Source organism: Chiloscyllium plagiosum, chromosome 32 (assembly GCF_004010195.1).
Source record: "Chiloscyllium plagiosum isolate BGI_BamShark_2017 chromosome 32, ASM401019v2, whole genome shotgun sequence".
Classification (NCBI taxonomy): Eukaryota; Metazoa; Chordata; class Chondrichthyes; order Orectolobiformes; family Hemiscylliidae; genus Chiloscyllium; species Chiloscyllium plagiosum.
The window spans coordinates 18,884,219-18,906,353 of NC_057741.1; the positions used below are offsets into that span (position 1 = coordinate 18,884,219).

General features: G+C 38.2%; 1 protein-coding gene across 13 annotated transcripts in view; it reads right to left on the reverse strand.

Annotated features, from left to right (window-relative positions):
* inpp4b (inositol polyphosphate-4-phosphatase type II B) overlaps positions 1-22,135 on the reverse strand; it is a 1,028,621-nt gene that overhangs the window by 162,168 nt on the left and 844,318 nt on the right. For all 13 annotated transcript variants that reach the window (XR_006309059.1, XM_043674148.1, XM_043674147.1 and 10 more), the window contains 2 exons: positions 15,271-15,394; positions 3,788-3,920 (listed from right to left, as the gene is read on the reverse strand). Coding sequence is in view for 12 of the 13 variants with exons in the window: in XM_043674148.1 (XP_043530083.1) it covers positions 3,788-3,920; positions 15,271-15,394 (257 nt within the window). In the remaining variant the exon portion in view is untranslated. The remainder of the gene's footprint in view (positions 1-3,787; positions 3,921-15,270; positions 15,395-22,135) is intronic.

Here is a 22,135-nt window from a genome sequence, read left to right on the forward strand (position 1 = left end):
TATACTTGAAACAACCAGCATCAACTTAAATTATAAAAATGCACTCGGCCTGGTTAACCGTGTAAAGCTCTGGAAACATCTGGCAATATGTGTCAAAATTCAACGTGATGTCCCACAGACTAGTCAGGAAACAGCCTGACAGTCATTTTTATCTTGTTGTACAACTAATGCTCAATTTCTTCATCACTATTTCTGGGCTTATTCTGAACATCCAACAGAATGACCATTGAGTGCATATAATCAGAAAGGAGTTATTGTGGGAGCCCTAAAAATTGATGTCTCATGGCACGTGGTCATTCATGGGCAAAAATCCTTTTGCTGATTCCCACCTCCCACTCACTCTCAGCTGATGAATCCATGTTCCACCATTCTGAACAGTATTTGGTAGGTAGGTTGGTAGGTAGAGAATAGAATGTGGTCTGGGTGGAAGACTCCAATTTTCATCACTAAAATGAGAAGTTTCACAAACCTTCCCATTCCCAATCACAACAAGCCCCAACAAGTCAGTGCAAAAGGAACAGCTGAAGCATTTGCACCATTTTAGTCAATTCATAAGTCTTCAGTCAATTCAATTTATTCCACATGTTTTCAAGAGGTAGCTGATTACTGCAAAGATTATGGGCCCTAACAACACACTGACCATACAAACAAACATACCAATTAAGAGGAGTAGGCCACTTGGTCCACTGGGCTTATTCTGCTTTTCAACAAGATCATGACTGATCTGGTAACTCAACTGAATGAATTAAAGAAAAACTCTTGCTTACCCTCTATAACCTTCAACCATTTGCTTCTTAAGAATCTATCTATCTGTTGTGGTTCTGTTCGCCGAGCTGGGAATTTGTGTTGCAGACGTTTCGTCCCCTGTCTAGGTGACATCCTTAGTGCTTGGTAGCCTCCTGTGAAGCGCTTCTGTGTTGTTTCCTCTGGCATTTATCGTGGTTTGTCTCTGCCGCTTCCGTTTGTCCATTCCAGCTGTCCGCTGCAGTGGCCGGTATATTGGGTCCAGGTCGATGTGTTGGTTGATAGAATCTGTGGATGAGTGCCATGCCTCTAGGGATTCCCTGGCTGTTCTCTGTTTAGCTTGTCCTATAATAGTAGTGTTGTCCAGGTCGAACTCATTTTGCTTGTCATCTGTGTATGTGGCTACTAAGGATAGCTGGCCGTGCCGTTTCGTGGCTAGTTGGTGTTCATGGATGCGGATCGTTAGCTGTCTTCCTGTTTGTCCTATGTAGTGTTTTGTGCAGTCCTTGCATGGGATTTTTTACACTAATACAGACCACCAGTCAACAATCCACAAGCCAGAGACACAGCCATACAGAACGGATTCAGGATGATCCAGGTAATGATTACAGACGCACACAACAGACTACACAAATACAGACAAGAAATTGCGTGCCAAAAATCGTTAATTTCAAAAACCACCAATCAGGAATGGACCCAGACCATAGAACAGTCTGTCCCCATAGGACTGAACAGGAGCACACACCGCAAAAAAACCGGCACTAAAAGAAAAAACGGCCAAACTAACACACAACAGAGAGGACACCACAACACATACCTGGGTTAGAAACCTCTCCCACAGACACGGAAGGAACAATACTGGCCGAGGGACTCAACTATAACCACAGGAACGCCAAGACAGCAGATTTCCTAGCAGCACTAGAATGCACACTCAGAAACAATGGACTGACAGAAGAGACACAACAAACAGTGAGACAAAGTATAGTACCCCTGATAACAAGGAAAAGACAAACACACAATCTCAACACCAAGGAGAGGGAAGCACTAAAAACACTAAGAAATGATAAGAACATAATCATATTACCGACAAAGGCAGGATGACGGTCATCCTGGACAAAGCAGAGTACATCCAGAAAGCGCAACAACTACTTGCAGATACCAACACCTACCAAAAGAGGGAGTTTGACCCCACCCCAGAGCTCACCAATAGGATGAACAACACACTAAGGAACCTGAAAAAAAAACAGACAGATAACCAGGTTTGACCTACAGAGAATGAAATCTGAAAGAAACACCACCCCCAGATTTTATGGACTACCTAAAGTGCACAAACCAGACATCCCACTCAGACCCATCGTATCGCTACCAGGGACACCATCACACAAATTGGCTAAAGAACTACAACAGAAACTGAAACACCTGATCAGTGGATCCAGACACTCTATACAGTCAACACAGGAATTCTTGGACATCATCAGAAATATACACAGACAAGGAAGAAACTATGGTCTCATTTGATGTAATGGCACTGTTCACCTCTTTCGACAAAACCCTAGCCAGAACTATAAATGCCGGAGGAAACAACACAGAAGCGCTTCACAGGAGGCTCCCAAGCGCTGAGGATCTCACCTAGACAGGGGACGAAACGTCTGCAACACAAATTCCCAGCTCAGCGAACAGAACCACAACAACGAGCACCCGAGCTACAAATCTTCTCACAAACTTTGAATCTATCTATCTGTGCCTTTAAAATGTTCAAATACTCTGCTTCTGCAACCTTTTGAGGAAGAGAGCTCCAAAGATTCATGATTTTCTTACCCCCGTAAGAAAAATATTCTCCTTATCTCTATCTTAAATGGGTAACCACTTATTTTGGAACAGTGACTTCTATTTGTAGATTCTGCTGCAAGAGGAAATATCTTTTCCATGCACATCCTGTTAAGATCTCATATGTTTCTGTCAAATCATCCCTTACTATTCTAAACTCCAACAGATAAACTGCCACTCTTACCTGGTTTACCTACACGTGACTCCAGACCATAATAACATGATTGACTCTTGACTGTCTTCTGCAATGGCCTAGCAAGCCACTCAGTTGTATAAACTGCTACAAAGTCTAAAGAATGGCAAGAACCTGGACAGACCATCAGGTTTGGCATCATTCTCTTTTGCAGCATCAAGAGTTTTTCTGACAGTTTTAAGTTTTGTGAGCAATCAAATGCTATATGTTAGATCTTTTTTCGATCAGTTTTTTTAAAAAAAAGATAGCCCTCTTTTGCCTCAAAATATCCAATATGACTTTAAATGCAAAATCTGTTAATGTGAAACTACATTGCCAAGAACAATCTATTGTTCAGAAATGGTGGCAGGTCTAAACCTTTTTCTCCCTGTCTTGCTGACGAGATTCCTGCAACAACTTCTTGTCTTCTGTACAAGTGCTTGAATTGGTAGTCCACCTATTCAAAATGTTGTGTGAATTACAAATCCTTGATTAAGAAGGGTCAAACAAATTTTATTAAAAATATTCCTTGCAACATTTCATTCCCACTCAAATCGCATGAAGAAGGAAATTTCATTTTATAATCGTTGGTGCAGGCTTGGAAAATATTAGATGAAAGATTAGGTGTTTTTGGCACTTGCTGGTTTTGAATAAAAAACTGAGATGCATGATCCAGCTTCCAACACTTAACACTTTAAAATCAAGTTTCCTTACCCCAGCAGCAGACTTATCAACCAGGATCAACCGGTTAATCAAAAAGCATATAACATTAAATAATTTCACCTCCTCACATGGGCAATAACAATCTGGTTCCATATGTACCCATCATTCTAGCCAAGTCCACAATATGTCATGTACAGAATGTCTCAATTCAATGATCTTTGACTAGTTTTAACTTTAATCAGAAAATTTGATAAAGTGTACTTTGATACTGGATCATATTGTTTAATGTTGCAGCTTATTGATCAAAATTAATATGTAGTAATGTTAAATGATAAAACAATTACACAACTATTTGTTACTGTTCTGAAAAATGCTGCTTACCTGATTCCAGTCACAACAGGAAAAAGATTGGTACTGGCACTCTCCTCCAAATGTGCTTCACCAACTTTGAATGTCACTTTCTGTAAATCTATGATTGCAACTGACATGTCCTCTAGCATTCCAATCTCCTCGCCTGAAGATTAAAACAGACACCCTTTAAATGTCAGCTTTTCTATAAATCCTACAAAACTATCAAAAAGTGGAATGTCCCAGGGTAAATAGTAATTGTCTTAAAATAAACTTAACAGACCTTGTTACTGTTAACTCCTCATTATTCAGTATATATTTGGAATGGGGGGTGCCAGCTACATGAATCAACTACTTTAATGAGAAATATGGGTGAATGTATTGAGCATATTAGCATTGAAGTTCAAATTGACATTTTTGAGGAAACTTTATTCAAACAGTAAGTCTTTTTTGAAAGTTTTGCCATTTGCCTGAAAATTCTGAATGTTTCTCTCCCACATTAAAGGGGGGTTACTGTATACGAGGGAGTCTTTTCGGCTATACTTTTTGTAAAAGACCCAGGTGTTGCTGAGTTACCTTCTTAAACAAACCTAATGGTCCATCCTAAGAGGTAACACAGGCAGCCCATGCTTCAGTCTGGTGAAAATAGTTTGACTTACTCTGAAAATGGTCCAATACTGAAAAGATCATGTGCATACAGAGACTGAATCAAGATAAAATGGTATGGTGGCATAGTGGGTTAGCACTACTACCTCACAGCACCAGGGACCCAGGTTTGATTCTACCCTTGGGTGACTGACTGTGTGGAGTTTGTATGCTCTCCCTGTGTCTGCATGGAACTTTGCGAGGTTCTCTGGTTTCCTCTCTCAGTCCAAAGATGTGCAGGCTAATTGCCCTTTGGTGTCCAAGAATGTGTAGACTAGGTGGATTAGCCATGATAAATGATAGAGTTCAGGTGTGTGGGTCTGGAGAGGATGCTCTTCAGAGGGTCAGTGTGGACTTGATGGGCTGAGTGGCCTCTATCTACACTGCATAAATTCTAGGGTTCTAATTTTTTCAGTTTTTTTTGTTTAATAGCAGATTGGCACACTGTTGCTGTACGCTGTAGAAGCATGAGCTATCCAGAAACAGCTTGAAACACAAACTATAATAGTTTGGCAACTTTCAGAACCACCTTTTCTTTTAAAAATAACATTAAAAAGGTTGCTAAGATCAGCTGGCTTTTGTCATTTCTTCACAGATTACCACAGGTCTCCAGAAAGTGCTTAATTGAATAATTTGGCGGGGTGGGGGAGGCGGGAAGTTAATGGAATTCCCTTTTGGATAGAATAATTTACACTTGTGTTGTTTATGGACTTTACCAAAGCTTAGTATCTATAGAACTTAAGACTCTATATGTCTCGGAGTTTGATAGTTAATGATGAAACATAGAACGTTGTGCAGGAGTAGGCCATTCAGCCCTTTGAGCCTGCTCCATCATTCAAAACGACAATGGTTTATCATCCAACTCCGTTCCCTGTTCTCCCTATACCTTTTGATCCCTTTAGTGCACAGAACCATACCTAACTCCTCCTTGAAAACGTACATTGTTTTGGCATCAACCACTTTCTGTGGCAAAGAATTTCACAGGCTCACTACTCTCTGGGTGAAGAAATGTCACCTCATCTCAGTCCTAAATGGTCTATTCCATATCCTTAGACTGTGACACCTTGTTCTGGACTTCTTGATCATTGGGAGTATCCTTCTTATTTACTCTGTCTAGTCCTGTTAGAATTTTGTAGGTTTCGATGAGACTCCTCCCTCACTCTTCTAAACTCCAGTGAACATAGTCCTTACTGATATAATCTCTTTACATATGTCACTTTTGCCATCCAAGGAATCAGCCTGGTAAATCTTCATTGTACTCCTTCCACAGCCCAAACATCCTCGTCAGATAAGGAGACCAAAAGTCCACAAACCGGCTGAGGTCACAAAAAGGTCGTGTACATTTGCAGCAAGATATCCTTGCTCCTGTACTCGAATTCTCATATTATGAAGATAAATGTACCATCGGCCCTCTTTATTACCTGCTGCAGCTATATGCTCACGTTCAGTGACTGGAGTCCAAAGACACCCAGGGCTCGTTGCAACTTTGCCTTTCCCAATCTATTGCCATTCAGATAATAATCTACCTCCCTGTTTTCGCTACCAAAGTGGATAACCTCACATTTATCCACAATATACTTCATCTGCCATACATATACCCACTTATTCAAAATGTCCAAATCACAGTGAAACATCTCAGTATCCTCCTCACAGTTCACCTTCCAAACCAACTTATTACATAGAGTTCTCTCATCTATATCATTAATATATATTGTGAATAGCTGGGTCCAAGCATTAAACTCTGCAGTAGCCCACTTGTCACTGGCTGTCACTCAGAAAAGAACCCATTTATTCTTACTCTTTATTTTCTGTCTGTGAACCAGTTTGCTATCCAGGTCAGTACACTACCCCAATCCTATGCGCTTTAATTTTACATGCTATTCTCTTATGTGATAGTCCAAGTCAATCATTAGCTCCCCCTTATCAAACCTAGTTATAACCTCAAAAAATGTCCCTTTGTAAATCCATGCTATGTCCAATTCTGTCACTGATTTCAAAGTGCTTTTATAATGGACTCTCGTGTTGTCCCTCCTATTGATGTCAGGCAAACTAGTCTAAAATATCCTGTTCTCTCTTTATCTCCTTTTATAAATGGTGGGGCTACACTTAGCTACCCTTTAATGCATAGGAACTTTCCAGAGTTTATAAAGTTTTGAAAAATGACTTCTGATGCATTCATTATTTCTAGGGCCACTTCATTAAATACTCTGGGATGTAGACTATCAATCTCTGAGAACTTATGCAGTTGCATTAATTTCCCCAAAACCATTTTCCTGCTAATACTGATTTCTTTCAGTTCCTCACTCTCATTAAACCATATTCCCCAATTTGTATATTTATTTACGAATACAAACCAAAGTATGCGTTTGATTGGTCTGCCATATCTTTGTTCCCCATTATAACTTTTCCAGTTTTTGATTGTAAGGGACCTAGATTTGTCTTCATTAGTATTTTTACTCTTCACATACCTATAAAAGGTTCTACAGTTTGTATGTCTCCTGTAAAATAACTCTTGTACTCTATTATCCCCCTCTTAATCAATCCCTTTATCCTCTTTGCTGAAATCTAAACTGTTCCCAATCCTCAAAGTAAAGCCACAGAATCTAGTCCACCATAAGTAGATGTGAACAGAAAACCATTATCCATCCTTTCTTCATCATACAGCAAAGGCTTCTAGCTTTACATCATACTGGATAGAGAATAGAAAAATTAAAACTATCTTCAGATAAAATATCCCTCATACCAAAGGCAGATGAGCAGCAAGGGACAGAGTGGTAACATATTTGTGTTTAAAATCTGGAAATGGTTACAACTTTAAGGGTCCCAATCTATTCCTTTTCAAGTCCACCCAGGGAGACAATGGCCCAGTGGCATTATAGCTAGACTACTTACCCAGATGTAATGTTCTAGGGACCTAACTTCGAATCCTGCCATGGCAGACGGTGTAATTTGAACTCTGGAAAATCTGGAAGGAGGAGTCTAATGATGACTGTGAATCCATTACTGATTGTTGGAAAAAAACTAGCTGTTTCACCAATGTCCTTTAGGGAAGGAATCTTCCATCCTTACCCGGTCTGGCCTGCATGTGACTCCAGGCCCACAGCAATGTGATTGACTCTTAATTGCCCTTGGCAATTAGTGTCAAGCTACAAATGCTGGCTTGGCCAGCGACGCCCTCATTCCATTAATGAATTAATTAGAAACTTAATTTCCTGTTTAGAAAGCAACAAGTAACCAATTTCAAAACCTTCTGAAAAATCCAGCTATTCCAGGAGATCCTGCAATAAGTCTGACACATAACTCTGGCTATCTGAATCTACCCAGACTAAACCTTCAAGAGTAAAACTACATTCTTCAAGGACTCAACGTATGTTTCTTTTCATAAGATAAGCAAACCACATGAAAGAATGTTCCATTTTTAATTGGTAAAAGTACATTACATTCTGTAACTTTTTTAGAGAGTGGATGCATGAAAAATTAGATTTTATGGGTGAATGTGTAAATAAATAATCTCTTTCTTCAAATGAAAGCAAGCTTACTGCTGATTATTCCATTTGATCCTCCCCTCACCCTACCCACATACATACACACAGGGGCTGATTAACATACAGCCTCCTTTTCAAAAAATACAGCATTTACTGATAGGAAATAAAATGGGGATATAGTTCTTTCTCATCCCTGTCAATAATACTGTCAACATCATGAAAGAGTCCAAGCACTACAAAAAGGAAACATTTACTGACTCATGCTCACCAAAGTGTGAAAGCTCTCATAGTTCTGACAAAGCAATTTAAAAACTAACTTGCAAATGGCTTGGATTAATAGTTAAGATTGTTACTTTACAAGAAAAAAGACTTATCCTATAAGGTTGAAGCTTGAGTAGACAGTGTTCTCAGAAAGTCTTGGAATTTCTTTATGTCAAGTCAAACTTTAACCAAAAGAAAATTAAAAACTAGTGACATTTTCAATTATTTATGACCTGAACAGCCTCAATTCATTCATTTGCTCTCAACTAGTCATTGTCAAAAAGCATATATTCTTAAAGTAGTCTTATTGAAGAATATTTGGTGGGTGAAATACAAATCTTGCTCAAAATGTTCATCCACGCATTGCCAAGTTAAGGTCCTTAATATGGAGCTCATGAAGTCGAATGAGAAAATTTATTGTAAGTATTCAGGATCTGGTGAATTGTTACTGACATTAGAGTAAGGGTCAGCAAAGTCAAGTACGATACTGTACCTGTTGTTTCAACCCATCACACAAGGTCAATGAAGTTTGGAACTCAAAAATCAGCTAATCTTTTACATGAATGCTGATTCTGCCAAACAACATTCTCATGGAGACCATTCTTAGCAACATAGACAAAATGTCAGTGATCATGGCTAAATTTTTTGAACAACAGTTTGCTTCAATTTTAATACAAAATTCCAGATGTTTTTTTACTAACCAACACAGTCAGGTGCAATCCCATTTGGCAAATTGCACTAAAAAATAAAGTACTAAGTAGCATAAACTAGGAATATTTCAGCTTCAATCACCAGACCAGGCTTACTTAATACACCTCATAGAGGTCTATATTAGTGGTACTAGTGGAAATTTAAAGAAATGTAGGTACTTTAAGGCATTTAGCTATAATGTATGGAATTATTTTAGTTCTTCTAAGGCTTCAAATATCTCCATTATGTTTACCGAACTTTCCCAAAACCTATATAGTACAAAAGAGGCTGCAACATTTTGCAACTAAATTCCAGCTGATCAGGAACTTAAGCAGGGAGTTATTCTTGGCCATTATCAAAAGCTGCAAATTTGATAAATGAAATAATGGGTGATAATGGAAGGGGTATTGCTCAGATAGACAGCTACCTCATGTGTGGATCAGATTATCATCAACAACACAAAGTTTAAACCCCATTCTGGCTGAAGTACAAGTTGGCCCTATCTCCTTGCCTTATCCATTGTAAAACATCTGGGCACTTTGCCAAGATTCGCTGATTAACTTCCAAGATATCTGCCTTTGGGCAGTGAACTCAAGAAGAAGAAAATAGTAATTGGAGGGGTAGCAATCTGCCTCTGGTGCTTGATATCCCTAGTTAACATTTTACTAGTTCTACAATTAACTATAATATATGGGGCATTTCAAAGTCAGCTCCCCTCCATTGACTATATTTGTTGGTCATTAAGGATTCTTCAGTAGACATGCTGTCAGTTCCTGTATAAGTCAGTTATGAAACTCATATGTTACAAATCCATTATTTTTATACATTTTCTTTTTTGATGAAACACATTGAATTTATGTAAGTATTTCAACTGCACTTTGCTTTCAAGTGATTTAGCAAACAATTGGTTATTTATTTGTAAATACATAACAGTTGGGAAGAAAAAAATCCTAAAAGTAGAATACCAATGATATAAATTTCATCATGTGGATTATTTGAATTTTTACTGAATATTTGAAGAAGTATCAAATATAAATCTACTGTAAAGGTAATGACATCGGAAATTAAGAAGAAAAAAGCACATCAATAAGTGATGGTTAGAAGGCAGAAAGATACAATATGTGGAAACAGAAAACTCTCAGAATGTGCCAAATGATGTTTCAGAAGGATTTGTATTGTGACTGATTTTATTTATTTATACATCATTTATGCACATTTAAGAATTGAAGACATAGTATCAAAATTTGATTTGACACCAAATTGGAAATAAGGCAAATTGTGATCAGAATTGGATTCAGAAAAGACTTACAAGGATATTGCTAGAATTGAAGGGTTTAACCAAAGAGAGAAGCTGAATAAACTGGGGCTAATTTCTCTGCAGTGTCAGAGGACAAAGGGTGACCTTACAGAGGTTTATAAAATCATGAGATGCATGGATAGCATAAATGGACACGGTCTTTTCCCAAGGTAGGGGAGTTTCTCTGCAGTGTCAGAGGACAAGGGGTGACCTTACAGAGGTTTATAAAATCATGAGATGCATGGATAGCATAAATGGACACAGTCTTTTCCCAAGGTAGGGGAGTCCAAAACTAGAGGACATAGGGTTAAGGGGAGAGGGGAAAGATTTAAAAGGGATCTAAGTGGTAGCTTTTTCACGCAGAGGATGGAATTAACTGCCAGAGGAAGTTGTGGAGGCTGGCACAAAACAACATTTCAAAGGCATCTGGATGGGTACATGAATAGGAAGGGTTGGGAGGGATATGGGCCAAATGCTGGCAAATGGGACTAGATTAAATTTGTATACCTGGTCAGCATGAATGAGTCGGGACAAAGGGTCTATTTCCATGGTGTATGTCTCTATGACTCTATGACTGTAGAAGATTGCAAAAGGATATAATTATGTGATAGATGGAATTTAATACAGATAATTGCGACATCTGTATGGAAAAAGTACCTGAGTAATAAAACTTTGCAAAGATTTGAAAAGGAGTAGATTAATTCATCAAATATACAAATGTTAAAAAGTAGAAAAATGAGCTGATAAGATTTTAGGAAAAAACATTTAAAATTCTAAGTTTCATAAATAATCACAGAATCAAAATACAAATAACTAATGCTAAGTCTATGCCAATTACTGGCTCTGTGGTACTTTGAATATTGAATCCACTTTTGGGCACCTTACTTTAGGAAAGATGTTAAAGCAATGAAATAGAAATAGAAGAGAACAGGACATTGGTTAGGCCGCTGTTGGAATATTGCATGCAATTCTGGTCTCCTTCCTATCGGAAAGATGTTGTGAAACTTGAAAGGCTTCAGAAAAGATTTACAAGGATGTTGCCAGGGTTGGAGGATCTGAGCTACAGGGAGAGGCTGAACAGGCTGGGGCTGTTTTCCCTGGAGCATCGGAGGCTGAGGGGTGACCTTATAAAGGTTTACAAAACTATGAGGGGCATGGATAGGATAAATAGACAAAGTCTTTTCCCTGGGGTCGGGGAGTCCAGAACTAGAGGGCATAGATTTAGGGTGAGAGGGGAAAGATATAAAACAGACCTAAAGAGCAAATTTTTCACGCAGAGGTAGTACGTGTATGGAATGAGCTGCTAGAGGATGTGGTGGAGGCTGGTACAATTGTAACATTTAAGAGGCATTTGGATGTGTATATGAATAGGAAAGGTTTGGAGGGATATGCGCCGGGTGCTGGCAGGTGGGACTAGATTGGGTTGGAATATCTGGATCGGCGCAACATCGAGGGCCCAAGGGCCTGTACTGCGCTGTATTCTTCTATGTTCTATGTTCTATGTAGGTGGGACTAGATTGGGTTGGAATATCTGGTCAGCATGGACGGGTTGGACCGAAGGGTCTGTTTCCATGCTGTACATCTCTATGACTCTAAGAGAAATACTAAGAAGATGTGAAGGATAAAAAACTTTCATTATGAGAAGTAATTGGAGCTCTTTTCCACTGATGAGAGGTCATTAAGAAGTCTATTTGGTATAGTGTTAAAATTTGTTTAATTTGGTGGATTAAAGTTTTTCAAGGTAAAACAATCTATCTGTATATCTGTCAGCTGATGGTTAGCAACATTAGGAAATAGTTAAGGGTAAGACTGAGAAAAAGAGGGAGAACAAGTCTGTGAAGAACTGTCTAAAATGCATGATATATTAGAGCTCTTGTGAGGAGTCCTCTTGAGGTTCAGTGGTACTGGCCTTCCCCCTAAACAAATGGCTCCATGTATCTGAGAGACCAAAATCATTAGAAAGAAAGAATGATAAAGCACAGAAATTGAGACAGATGATTAGAAGCATAAGAAAAGATAAACATTGCAGAAAAAGCTTTATATGTCTTAAGTGGAAGACCTTTGGTGACCTCTTCCGGCCTTGATATGTAGTAACAACAACATAAACAACTGGAAAATTCATTAATTGTTTGAGACCCAATTTGCACTCATATAATTTTGCCAATAATCATGGAAATTAAACTTATCTTTTTAATTTCAAAGATGAGAAAAAAAAAGGAAATTGTGAAATGCATAAAATAAAGATTACAGAAGAGATTTATATTTTTGTATATGTACTGTACCACCTTTAAGATTAGAAACACAGGACATTGAAGAATTCAAAATTTCATTGTTACACACTTGGCAAAATAAAATTCTAGAAACGAGTGTCATGGACCTTCAGTTTTGTTTGAGCAGATCCTGTTCCAGTACAATAACTACATCAGAAGCGATATTTATAATGCAAACAGGATTTCTTGCTTATTGGCAGTGTTAGAGAAATTCAGGTCCATAATCTCACAATTTCTTTGTTGTTTTTGTTATATATAAAGTGAAACACGATCAAAGGAAGCTGCTTGGAGCTAAAGCTAAGTATGGTAGTCCTATTCTTGAAAACAGGAAGGTTGGCAATCCTAATTAAAAAAGAAATCAATTTCTAGAAAGTTTGAATCACTATTTTGTTCATAACTAATAAGTTACAAACTATATCTTTAGATCAAACTTATTAATATCTATACTTGCAATCATTTAAAATTAATCCTTTAAAAGCAATTTTAACTTAGTTTTTGATCTTGTTGTGCCATGTGCATTTAAAATGCCAAAGAAAGTCATACTACAGAAGGAGGCAATTTGACATTCTCTCTTTAAGGGCAATCTAAAACTAATCCCACTTCCTCTTCATATCTGTATACCTTCTACTGTTCAAATATCTACCTAAGTCTTTTGTAGAACATGCCGTGGTCTTAACAATGCATTAACTATTCTCTCAATCAAAGTAGGTAGCCTTTAAGAATCCTCCATGAAAAGAAATTTCTTGTAATCTTTCTCCTCAATGTGTTTGTGACAACATTAAATAAATAACACCCAGTATCCCTATCAGTAACTTTCTGTCCAGTGTAACCATCCCACAGTTCCTCTCTAGGTGATGAGTTTGAAAATATGCTATTTGAGAAGTCACACAGAATTAATTGGTACAACACATTGTTTCCAATTTCCTCATTCTAAAATATTTCCTCTCAATTTCTTGAGTGACTTCTCTCATCAATATCCACATATGCTCTGATAAAATGATACAAGGGAAAAATCTATGGCAATACTCGGAGAATATCCAAAGTAGAATATACTCAGAAAGAGGCAAATATATAAGAGATAAGACCATAAGACAGAGGAGCAGAAATTAGGCCATTCAGCCCATCGAGTTTGCTCCGCCATTCAACCATGGCTGATATGTTTCTCAACTCCATTCTCCCTGTAACCCTTGATCCACTTAGTACTCAACAGCCTATCTATTTCAGTCTTAAATATACTCAATGGCCTGGCCTCCACAGCTTTCTGTGGAAATTAATTCCATAGATTCACCACTCTCTGGCTGAAGAAGTTTCTCCGTACCTCAGTTCTAAAAGGTTTTCTCTTTACTCTAAAGCTATGCCATCGGGTCCTAGACTCTCCTACCAATGGAAACATCTTTCCAACATCTACTGTGTCCAGTAGATATTGGAAAGAACTATAAACTGTTAGCAACATCTATTATTTATACTAATAGATTATGTAGGGTTCCAAAGCTGGATGTGACACTACATTCAGAAATCTTATTATCTAAATTTGCAAAAATATGCATTAAAAATCTTTTCAGATAGTACATTAAAACTCCAACTGGAAATGCTTTAAAGAATCCCACTGTATGAACCTTGGCAGGCACTACAAATGAGAATGCTTGAATTGAAAATACGACTTTTTGCTGCAGGATAATAATGTCAATGCATTCACCTAAAGGTTCCCTGTTATTTCAGCAGATGCATTAACTTGTTAAAAGTCGGTTAGTAACTCCCCAAAATCATGGAACAAAATTCCATACAGTCAGTTTCTAGGGTTTGACTGATTTTTTTAAACACATTTACAGATAATACTGTTAATCCATTCATTATGGTAGAAAATACCAGTGAATTTTCTATATGGCTTAAACAAAGTTCACACTGACTTTGTTTGCATAGTTTAAAGGGTTAATTTACTGTAATAAATCAGTGGTCCTAGTAATGGAAGATTCAAACTCTATAAGTAAACATTAACACTAAAGCAGTTACAGTAAAATTGTACAACCTACATTAAAACAAATCATGTATACATACATGCACTATAATTATTTTCGATCCCAGAGCTCACATGCTTGAGGCAATATTACCTTTCATTGTTCAGCCCTGATTTGGAAATGCCAGTGTTGGACTGGGGTGTACAAAGTTAAAAATCAAACAACACCAGATTATAGCCCAACAGATTTAATTGGAAGCATACTAGCTTTCAGAGCGCCACTCCTTCATCAGATGATTGTGGAGGACACAATTGTAAGGCACAGAAGTAATTCATGTAAAACTCTGTTATCTCACTTTTTAGATTAGAATCAATCTAAACATCATGGCATAGACAGAAAACACAGGAGACTAACACCTTCAACATATTGTCTAGCTAACACCAATTGTTACAATTAACCTGAGAATGCAACTTTTAAAAAGAAGTTTTGTCATTTACACATGAAAGAAGTGAAACTATCATTCAGACAGATGAAAGACTCAACAGACAATCAAGGTATTTTTCAATGTATAATTTCAGTTACATCACACTGTAAATTTTTGCTATAAATTCTGTACCTTACAATTGTGTCCTCCACAATCACCTGATGAAGGAGCGGCACTCCGAAAGCTAGTGTGCTTCCAATTACAGCTGTTGGGCTATAACCTGGTGTTGTGTGATTTTTAACATTGTTCAGACCCGAATTGTTATATGCACTGTGCCTCATTAGCCCAATTCACTTCACTGTTATGTTTAGTGCTCTTGAAAGCTGTGTTCTAGTCATCAGTGAGGCAAACTGACCACCTCCAACAAGCACCTTAACCTGTTGCTAAGGTTAATTAGGATGTGCTGACAAAACAAGATGGGTTACTTACTGTATGTGCTGAGAAGTCCTTCAAACTGTACAAGCAAACCCACAGTGTGAAGCTGCAATAGGAAGTCCTGATCATGTAAACATGTGTGCAGTTTGATCACAAAACCACAGACGAGGCCTGCAAGCTGAAACAATGAAAAGTAATAAGGCATTAATTTGAAAATAAAGTGGTAGTTTTAGTTAATAAACAAAATAATTTTCAGGCACAATTTCAAGACTTGATATAAGTACTATAGGATAGAATGAAATTAGCAGTATTGCACTTTCTATTTCAAACCTATGGAGGCAACAGGGAAGCAATTGTCTGAAATACGGAGATTACAATGGCACTAAAACAAAACATTCAAAATCCATTATTATAATGAACATTGTCCATTCAGAGGCAAATCACCTTCCCTTATAAAACCTGATGCAAAAGCAAGGAGTGGCAAATATTGGAAAGCTGAAATAAAAATAAAAATTGCCATAAATAATGAGTTGATCTAGCAGCAACTATGGAGAGAGAAAACAGATAAACTTCAGGTCAAACACTTTAATAGTGAAAATGGTTCTCCATTTACAATCTTGCTCAATATCCAAAATCACAGATTTGCAGTGACAATCTTTAAAATGTTATACAGCAGGACTGCATGATCTCAAATTATAGTCATCATGTTGTGAGAAAGTTTTAAAAAGTAATGACTAAATCTCCCAAGATGCTGTCAACACTGCTCAGGAGCTAATTGATGTGGGAGAATGTGAGAAAATAACCAGCCATTAATCCACGTGTAACTGCTTGGTAGTATGGAATTTAAATACTACTAAAAGGAGGCAAGTAAAGATTAGGGAGAAGCCAGAAGTATGATAAGCCTTTAAAATCCAACAGGCAACAACTAAAAAAAGCAATCAGGGGAGAAGATGAAATAGGAAGATAAGCTAGCTCGTGATATAAAAGAAGAGAGTGAGTTTTTTAAATATATAAAAGGATAAAGAAAGGCACCAATGGATGTTAGATCACTAGAAAATGAGGCTGAAGAAGCCATTATGGAGAACAAGAAAATAGTAGAGGAACTGAATTTGCATCAGCCTTCAGGATGAAGAGCTTGTCTTATGAGGAGTGGTTGAGAACTCTGGGTTTGTACTTGACGGAGTTTAGCAGGATGAGGCCAGATCTCATTGAAGCTTACAAAATACTGAGGGACCTGGATAAAGTGGATGTGAAGAAGGTTTTTCCACTCATAGCAGAAACTATGACCTGAGGGCACAACCTCAGAGTGAAGGGATAAACATTTGGAATGGAGATGAAGAGGAATTTCTTCAGCCAGAGGGTGGTGAATCTGTGGAATACACTGCCACAGAAGGCTGTGAAGGTCAAGGCAGTGATTGTATTTAAGACAGAGATAGAGAGACTTTTGATTAGTAAGAGGATCAAAGATGACAGGAAGGCGGCAGAAGAATGATGTTAAGAAATATTAGCCATGATTGAATTGTGGAGTAGACTCGAGGGGCTGAATGACCTTATTCTTCTCATATATCTTATGGTCTTAAATGATGAAGAAATATTAACAGTTTGGCACTAATTGTAATAACATTCAAATATCAGAGTTTGAAATAAATCTACAACCCTGAACGATCTCTCATGATGTTGCTCACAGATTTATATTCAGCCAAATAACTTTAAGTGGATTCCTACTACTTTGCCTCAAAGCATATCTGCTCATTATGTTTACTTTCTTCCCTTATTCCATCTGGTTACTATCATGTTCCACCTTCCATTTACTTTTCTTAAATGGTGGACATCAAAGAGGGTTACCTCATATTTGAACAGGATCTGGACCAGATGGGCCAATGGGCTGAGAAGTGACAGATGGAGTTTAATTCAGATAAATGCTGCATTTTGGGAAAGCAAATCTTAGCAGGACTTATACACTTAATGGTAAGGTCCTAGGGAGTGTTGCTGAACAAAGAGACCTTGGAGTGCAGGTTCATAGCTCCTTGAAAGTGCAGTCGCAGTAGATAGGATAGTGAAGATGATGTTTGGTATGCTTTCCTTTATTGGTCAGAGTATTGAGTGCAGGAGTTGGGAGGTCATGTTGCAGCTGTACAAGATATTGGTTCGGCCGCTGTTGGAATATTGCATGCAATCCTGGCCTCCTTCCTAACGGAAAGATGTTGTGAAACTTGAAAGGGTTCAGAGGAGATTTACAAGGATGTTGCCAGGGTTGGAGGATCTGGGCTACAGGGAGAGGCTGAACAGGCTGGGGCTGTTTTCCCTGGAGCATCGGAGGCTGAGGGGTGACCTTATAGAGGTTTACAAAATTACGAAGGGCATGGATAGGATAAATAGGCAAAGTTTTTTCCCTGGGGTCGGGGAGTCCAGAACTAGAGGACATAGGTTTAGGGTGAGAGGGGAAAGATATAAAAGAGACCTAAAGGGCAACTTTTTCACGCACAGGGTGGTACGTGTATGGAATGAACTGCTAGAGGATGTGGTGGAGGCTGGTACAATTGCAACATTTAAGAGGCATTTGGATGTGTATATGAATAGGAAGGGTTTGGAGGGATATGGGCCGGGTGCTGGCAGCTGGGATTAGAATGGGTTGGGATATCTGGTCGGCATGGACGGGTTGGACCGAAGGGTCTGTTTCCATGCTGTACATCTCTATGACTCTATGAGTACATAATAGTATAAATCAATTCGGGAAGTCAGTCTGCTAGTGCTTATATAAGTTATATTTGGTAACAGGAACGTTAAATCGTCAGAATTCTATTGGCTAATTTGTAGATAAATATGAACTTTGACTGGGCGTTAGCTCCTGGGGGGAGCTCCTAAAAGGGAATTAACAATCATGAATTTCTGCATTGGTTATTTTTGGCAGAGTACTGCAGTGTTTGCTATTGCCTTCTGCTGCAATGGTCAATACATACACACAACCATATCACAAGGCTTCCAAATATGCAGAATTTGCAAGCGGGGCAAACATCATTAACTAAATTAGATTAGATTTCCTACAGTATGGAAACACACCCTTTGGCTCAACAAGTCCACACTGACCCTCTGAAGAGTAACTCACCCAGACCCATTCCCCTACCCTATATTTACTAATGCACCAAACACTATGGGTGATTTAGCATGGCCAATTCATCTGACCTGCACATCTTTGGATTGTGGGAGGAAACCCACGCGGACACAGGGAGGATGTGCAAACTCCACACAGACAGTCGCCCGAGGCAGGAATCGAACCGGGGTCCCTGGCGCTGTGAGGCTGCAGTGCTAACCACTGAGCCACCATGCTGCCTAAAGTGTGAAAAAGCAAAGAATTCAGGGCATTCAAAAAGACATATTTATGGGTGTTTGTGACTTGTTTCTGGTAAGTGTTTTCCGTATCTGGTAAATTTTATTTTTAGAGAAATTAGGTGATGTGAATTAAAGACAAACAAACACTAGAGAAACTCAGCAGGTGTGCAGAACTTATGGAGAGAGAAATAGAATTAATGTTTCAAACAAATTACTTGTTCAGTTCAGCATCCATAGTATTTTGCTTTTATTTGAGATAGATGAAAGTTATCTTGCTGTTGTATCTTCGAGAATTTTATTTGCCTGGCTAAGAAATGGTACAATTATATATGGTGGAATATTAATGGAAAGAAATTCAAGTTTGTCTTAAGACCAATGAAGAATTAAAGTGAAAACACGGAGGTAAAAACATGGACTTAACATATCAAGTAGGTATGATGAAAATTGTCCAATGGATTGATGTAGTGAACAAATGCAATGTACTTAATCCGATAGAAAATTTTACTCTGAGTTATTGAAATTTCTGATAACCAATGGCACGACAGGTTATGGGGAATTTATGGGTAAAAGACATTGAAATGTTCGATCAGCCATGATCATGTTAAATATAGAAGCAAGCTCGATGGGCTGAATGGGCTACCTATGTTCCCATGTAAAGATAAACTTTGGACGAACGAAGCACTGATTAATTGATTACTGTTCTTTATTTGATATATTATTTCAACAGTAAATGGAACTGCAGTAAAATGCCTTATGTAAAATATTGACAACAACATAATTATGTTTTCAATTTTTAATTGTAATCGAGTATTTGGTTTTCTACAAGTTGAATTTAGTCTACAGGATTTTGTCCACTTTGGTGACAAAGGGCAAGTCAATCAAAACAGTTTGGAATAATCACAAGTTAAGAGTGTTTAACAGTTAATTAAATGATCAAGCAAGAACCAATAGTATTTTAATCCAATTTTACATATTGGGAAATTGTAGTTGGGATTTTTGCCTTCTCTGAGACTGAAACTTGACAGCTTTGTTTGAAATGTGTCTGAATTTTTTTTTAGGATGGCTTGGAGTACAAGTGTTCATTTCACAAATGAAAAATGCTGATCTGCCTAATATTAGAGCACTGAAATATATCAGTGTGATACTGACACATCTGTATGTATGCTCATTCAGTGCTATTATCAGACCTCTAACTGTATTGTCCTACGAGTACTCATTATGGGTGTATGAACATACAGGGAAAAAAGTTATTGGATAATTTAGTACTTTCACCATTAAGTAGTAAGTTTATAAGTTTAAGTACCATTCCAGAATTTGAACACATACCTAAGAAGAAATACAATTACAATACTAAAAGAGTACTGAATTCTGTTATGATCCAAACTTATATTATGAGTTGATTTCATCATGACTCACAGTGACTTTTCTTATGTTGTCTTTCACTCCCCAATGAATAATTATGCATCTGGTCAATTTGGCTTCCTTCTCAAGCTATAGTAGTGCGAGACATGAAATTTACACCACTGTCTTCACCTTCCAGCTAAAAGTCATTGGTGTTATGTTTAAAGACCAAATGCACAGCACTTCAGATGCTACAAGCCAGAAACTCCTTTGCATGCTCTCTTCTTAGGAAACCAAAATGACTCAGTACAGGATGCTGGAACCCTACTTTCCAAATGGAGACCTGGAGATCCTGCTAGTTGAGAGAAGGGCTATCATCTACTTGGAGGATAACCAGATGGCAAGACATCAAACATAGTTGGCCTGAACACAAAGTAATCCAGATCAGTCCTGTCTCCAGAGTCAGATGGAATGCACAGCAGTGCAGGAAAAGGTCAACAACCTTCTCTGCTGAGCAAAGTTAAGCGCCACTATCCTTCCTTTGCTATTCTTACTCATTTTAGCTCAGCCAATGCAGACAAACCTTATTAATGTTCATGGATTACCAACTTCATTATGCATGCAGCATCTCAATGGTTCACAGCTACTTCATCCTCCACAATTACAAAACTCTACAGGTGAAAATCCACCTGTAGCCTCTAAGTAAGCGCAAAATGAGTGGGTGCTAAGAAATGAAGTTAAGTACTTTTCTGTTATTGAATTCTACAAATTATAGATTTCTGGCTTCTACACTGATCTAATGGATATAATATAAAAATAAATTCAACTTAATTGTCAGCATTGTTATACTTCAGCTGAGACATAAAAACTGGGCTATGACTGCTTGATTCTAAGTTGTTATTTCAAAAAAGCAATGATTTTCCTATTATTTAGGCATGCTTTTCAACAAAATTAATCTAAGTCAGATTAACAGATTAGTTAACACATTTATATTTGCGGAATTCTGCCAAACAAAGAATGGCTACTCTCTATAGTTCACTTTTGCAAAGGCAGCATTATGAGTCTTTTAATAAAATGTAAGACAGACTTTTCTTCTTTGCATTATAAGACTGAGGATTTCCTGATCTAGATGGCTCCATACCACAATGTAGATTACAGAATGAACTGAGCCAAAAGAACGAGGATGTATTTAGTCATTTACCAAGCTGGCCGTTTTATCCAAAAAGAGGATGTGGGGATTATAGGCCAGGGCAACATTTATTGTCCATCCTTAATTGCCCTTGAGAAGGTGGTGGCTGAAATAATTCCACAGAGGCCAGTATCTCATCACCAAATCATGCTTTGTTTACATGTGGAGAGTCCATGGCACTGATCCAGCTCCCTCAGAAACAGCTAGTGTCTGACACTCCTGTTTTTTATCAGGGCTCCCTGATTGGACTAGGTTAACAGCACCAAACAGGGAACTCTTATTCTTTCAGGTCCACCTGGCTGACTTTGTTACAATCATTACATCCTCCCTTTCTGAGTCCAAGGAGATAAGCCAGTTCTTTTTTATAGCTCATTCTGGGTGTTTTAGCACCAGCTCGGGTTCCTCCAAAACTGCCTCTGATATGGGCAGCATGGAATGCACAGTAGCAAGTCTTTTGAGCACAGTGTCTCAGAAGAAATTCATTCTCTTTTTCAAAGTGTTGAGGTGGTGACATCTGCCGTGTCCATCTCAGATTGGGAGGTATCTTCAAAGCTTCACAGGTTCTGGAACATTCAGAAAGGCAGTCAAGGAACTGGGCATGATTTTCTTGTGCAGTGTTTGAGAGTTTGCAGCTTTCATAAACCACATGTGCTTAGAGTCATTGAGCTGTACAGCATGGAAACAGACTCTTTGGTCCAACTCATTCATGCCGACCAGATATCCTAAATTAATCTAGACCCACTTGCCAGTATTTGGCACATATCAATTTAAACCCTTCCTATTCATATATTCATCCACTTCCTCTGGCAGCTCATTTCATACACACACCACCACCCTCTGCATGAAACTGTTGCCCCTTTGGTCCCTTTTAAATCTTTCCCCTCTCACCTTAGACCTATGCCCTCTCGTTTTGGACTCCCCTACCCTGGAGAAGAGACGATGATTATTCATCCTATCCATGACCCTCATGATTTTATAAATTTCTTTAAGGTCACCCCTCAGTCTCCAGGGTGAAATAGCCTCAGCGTATTCAGCCTCTCCCTATAGCTCAAACCCAAC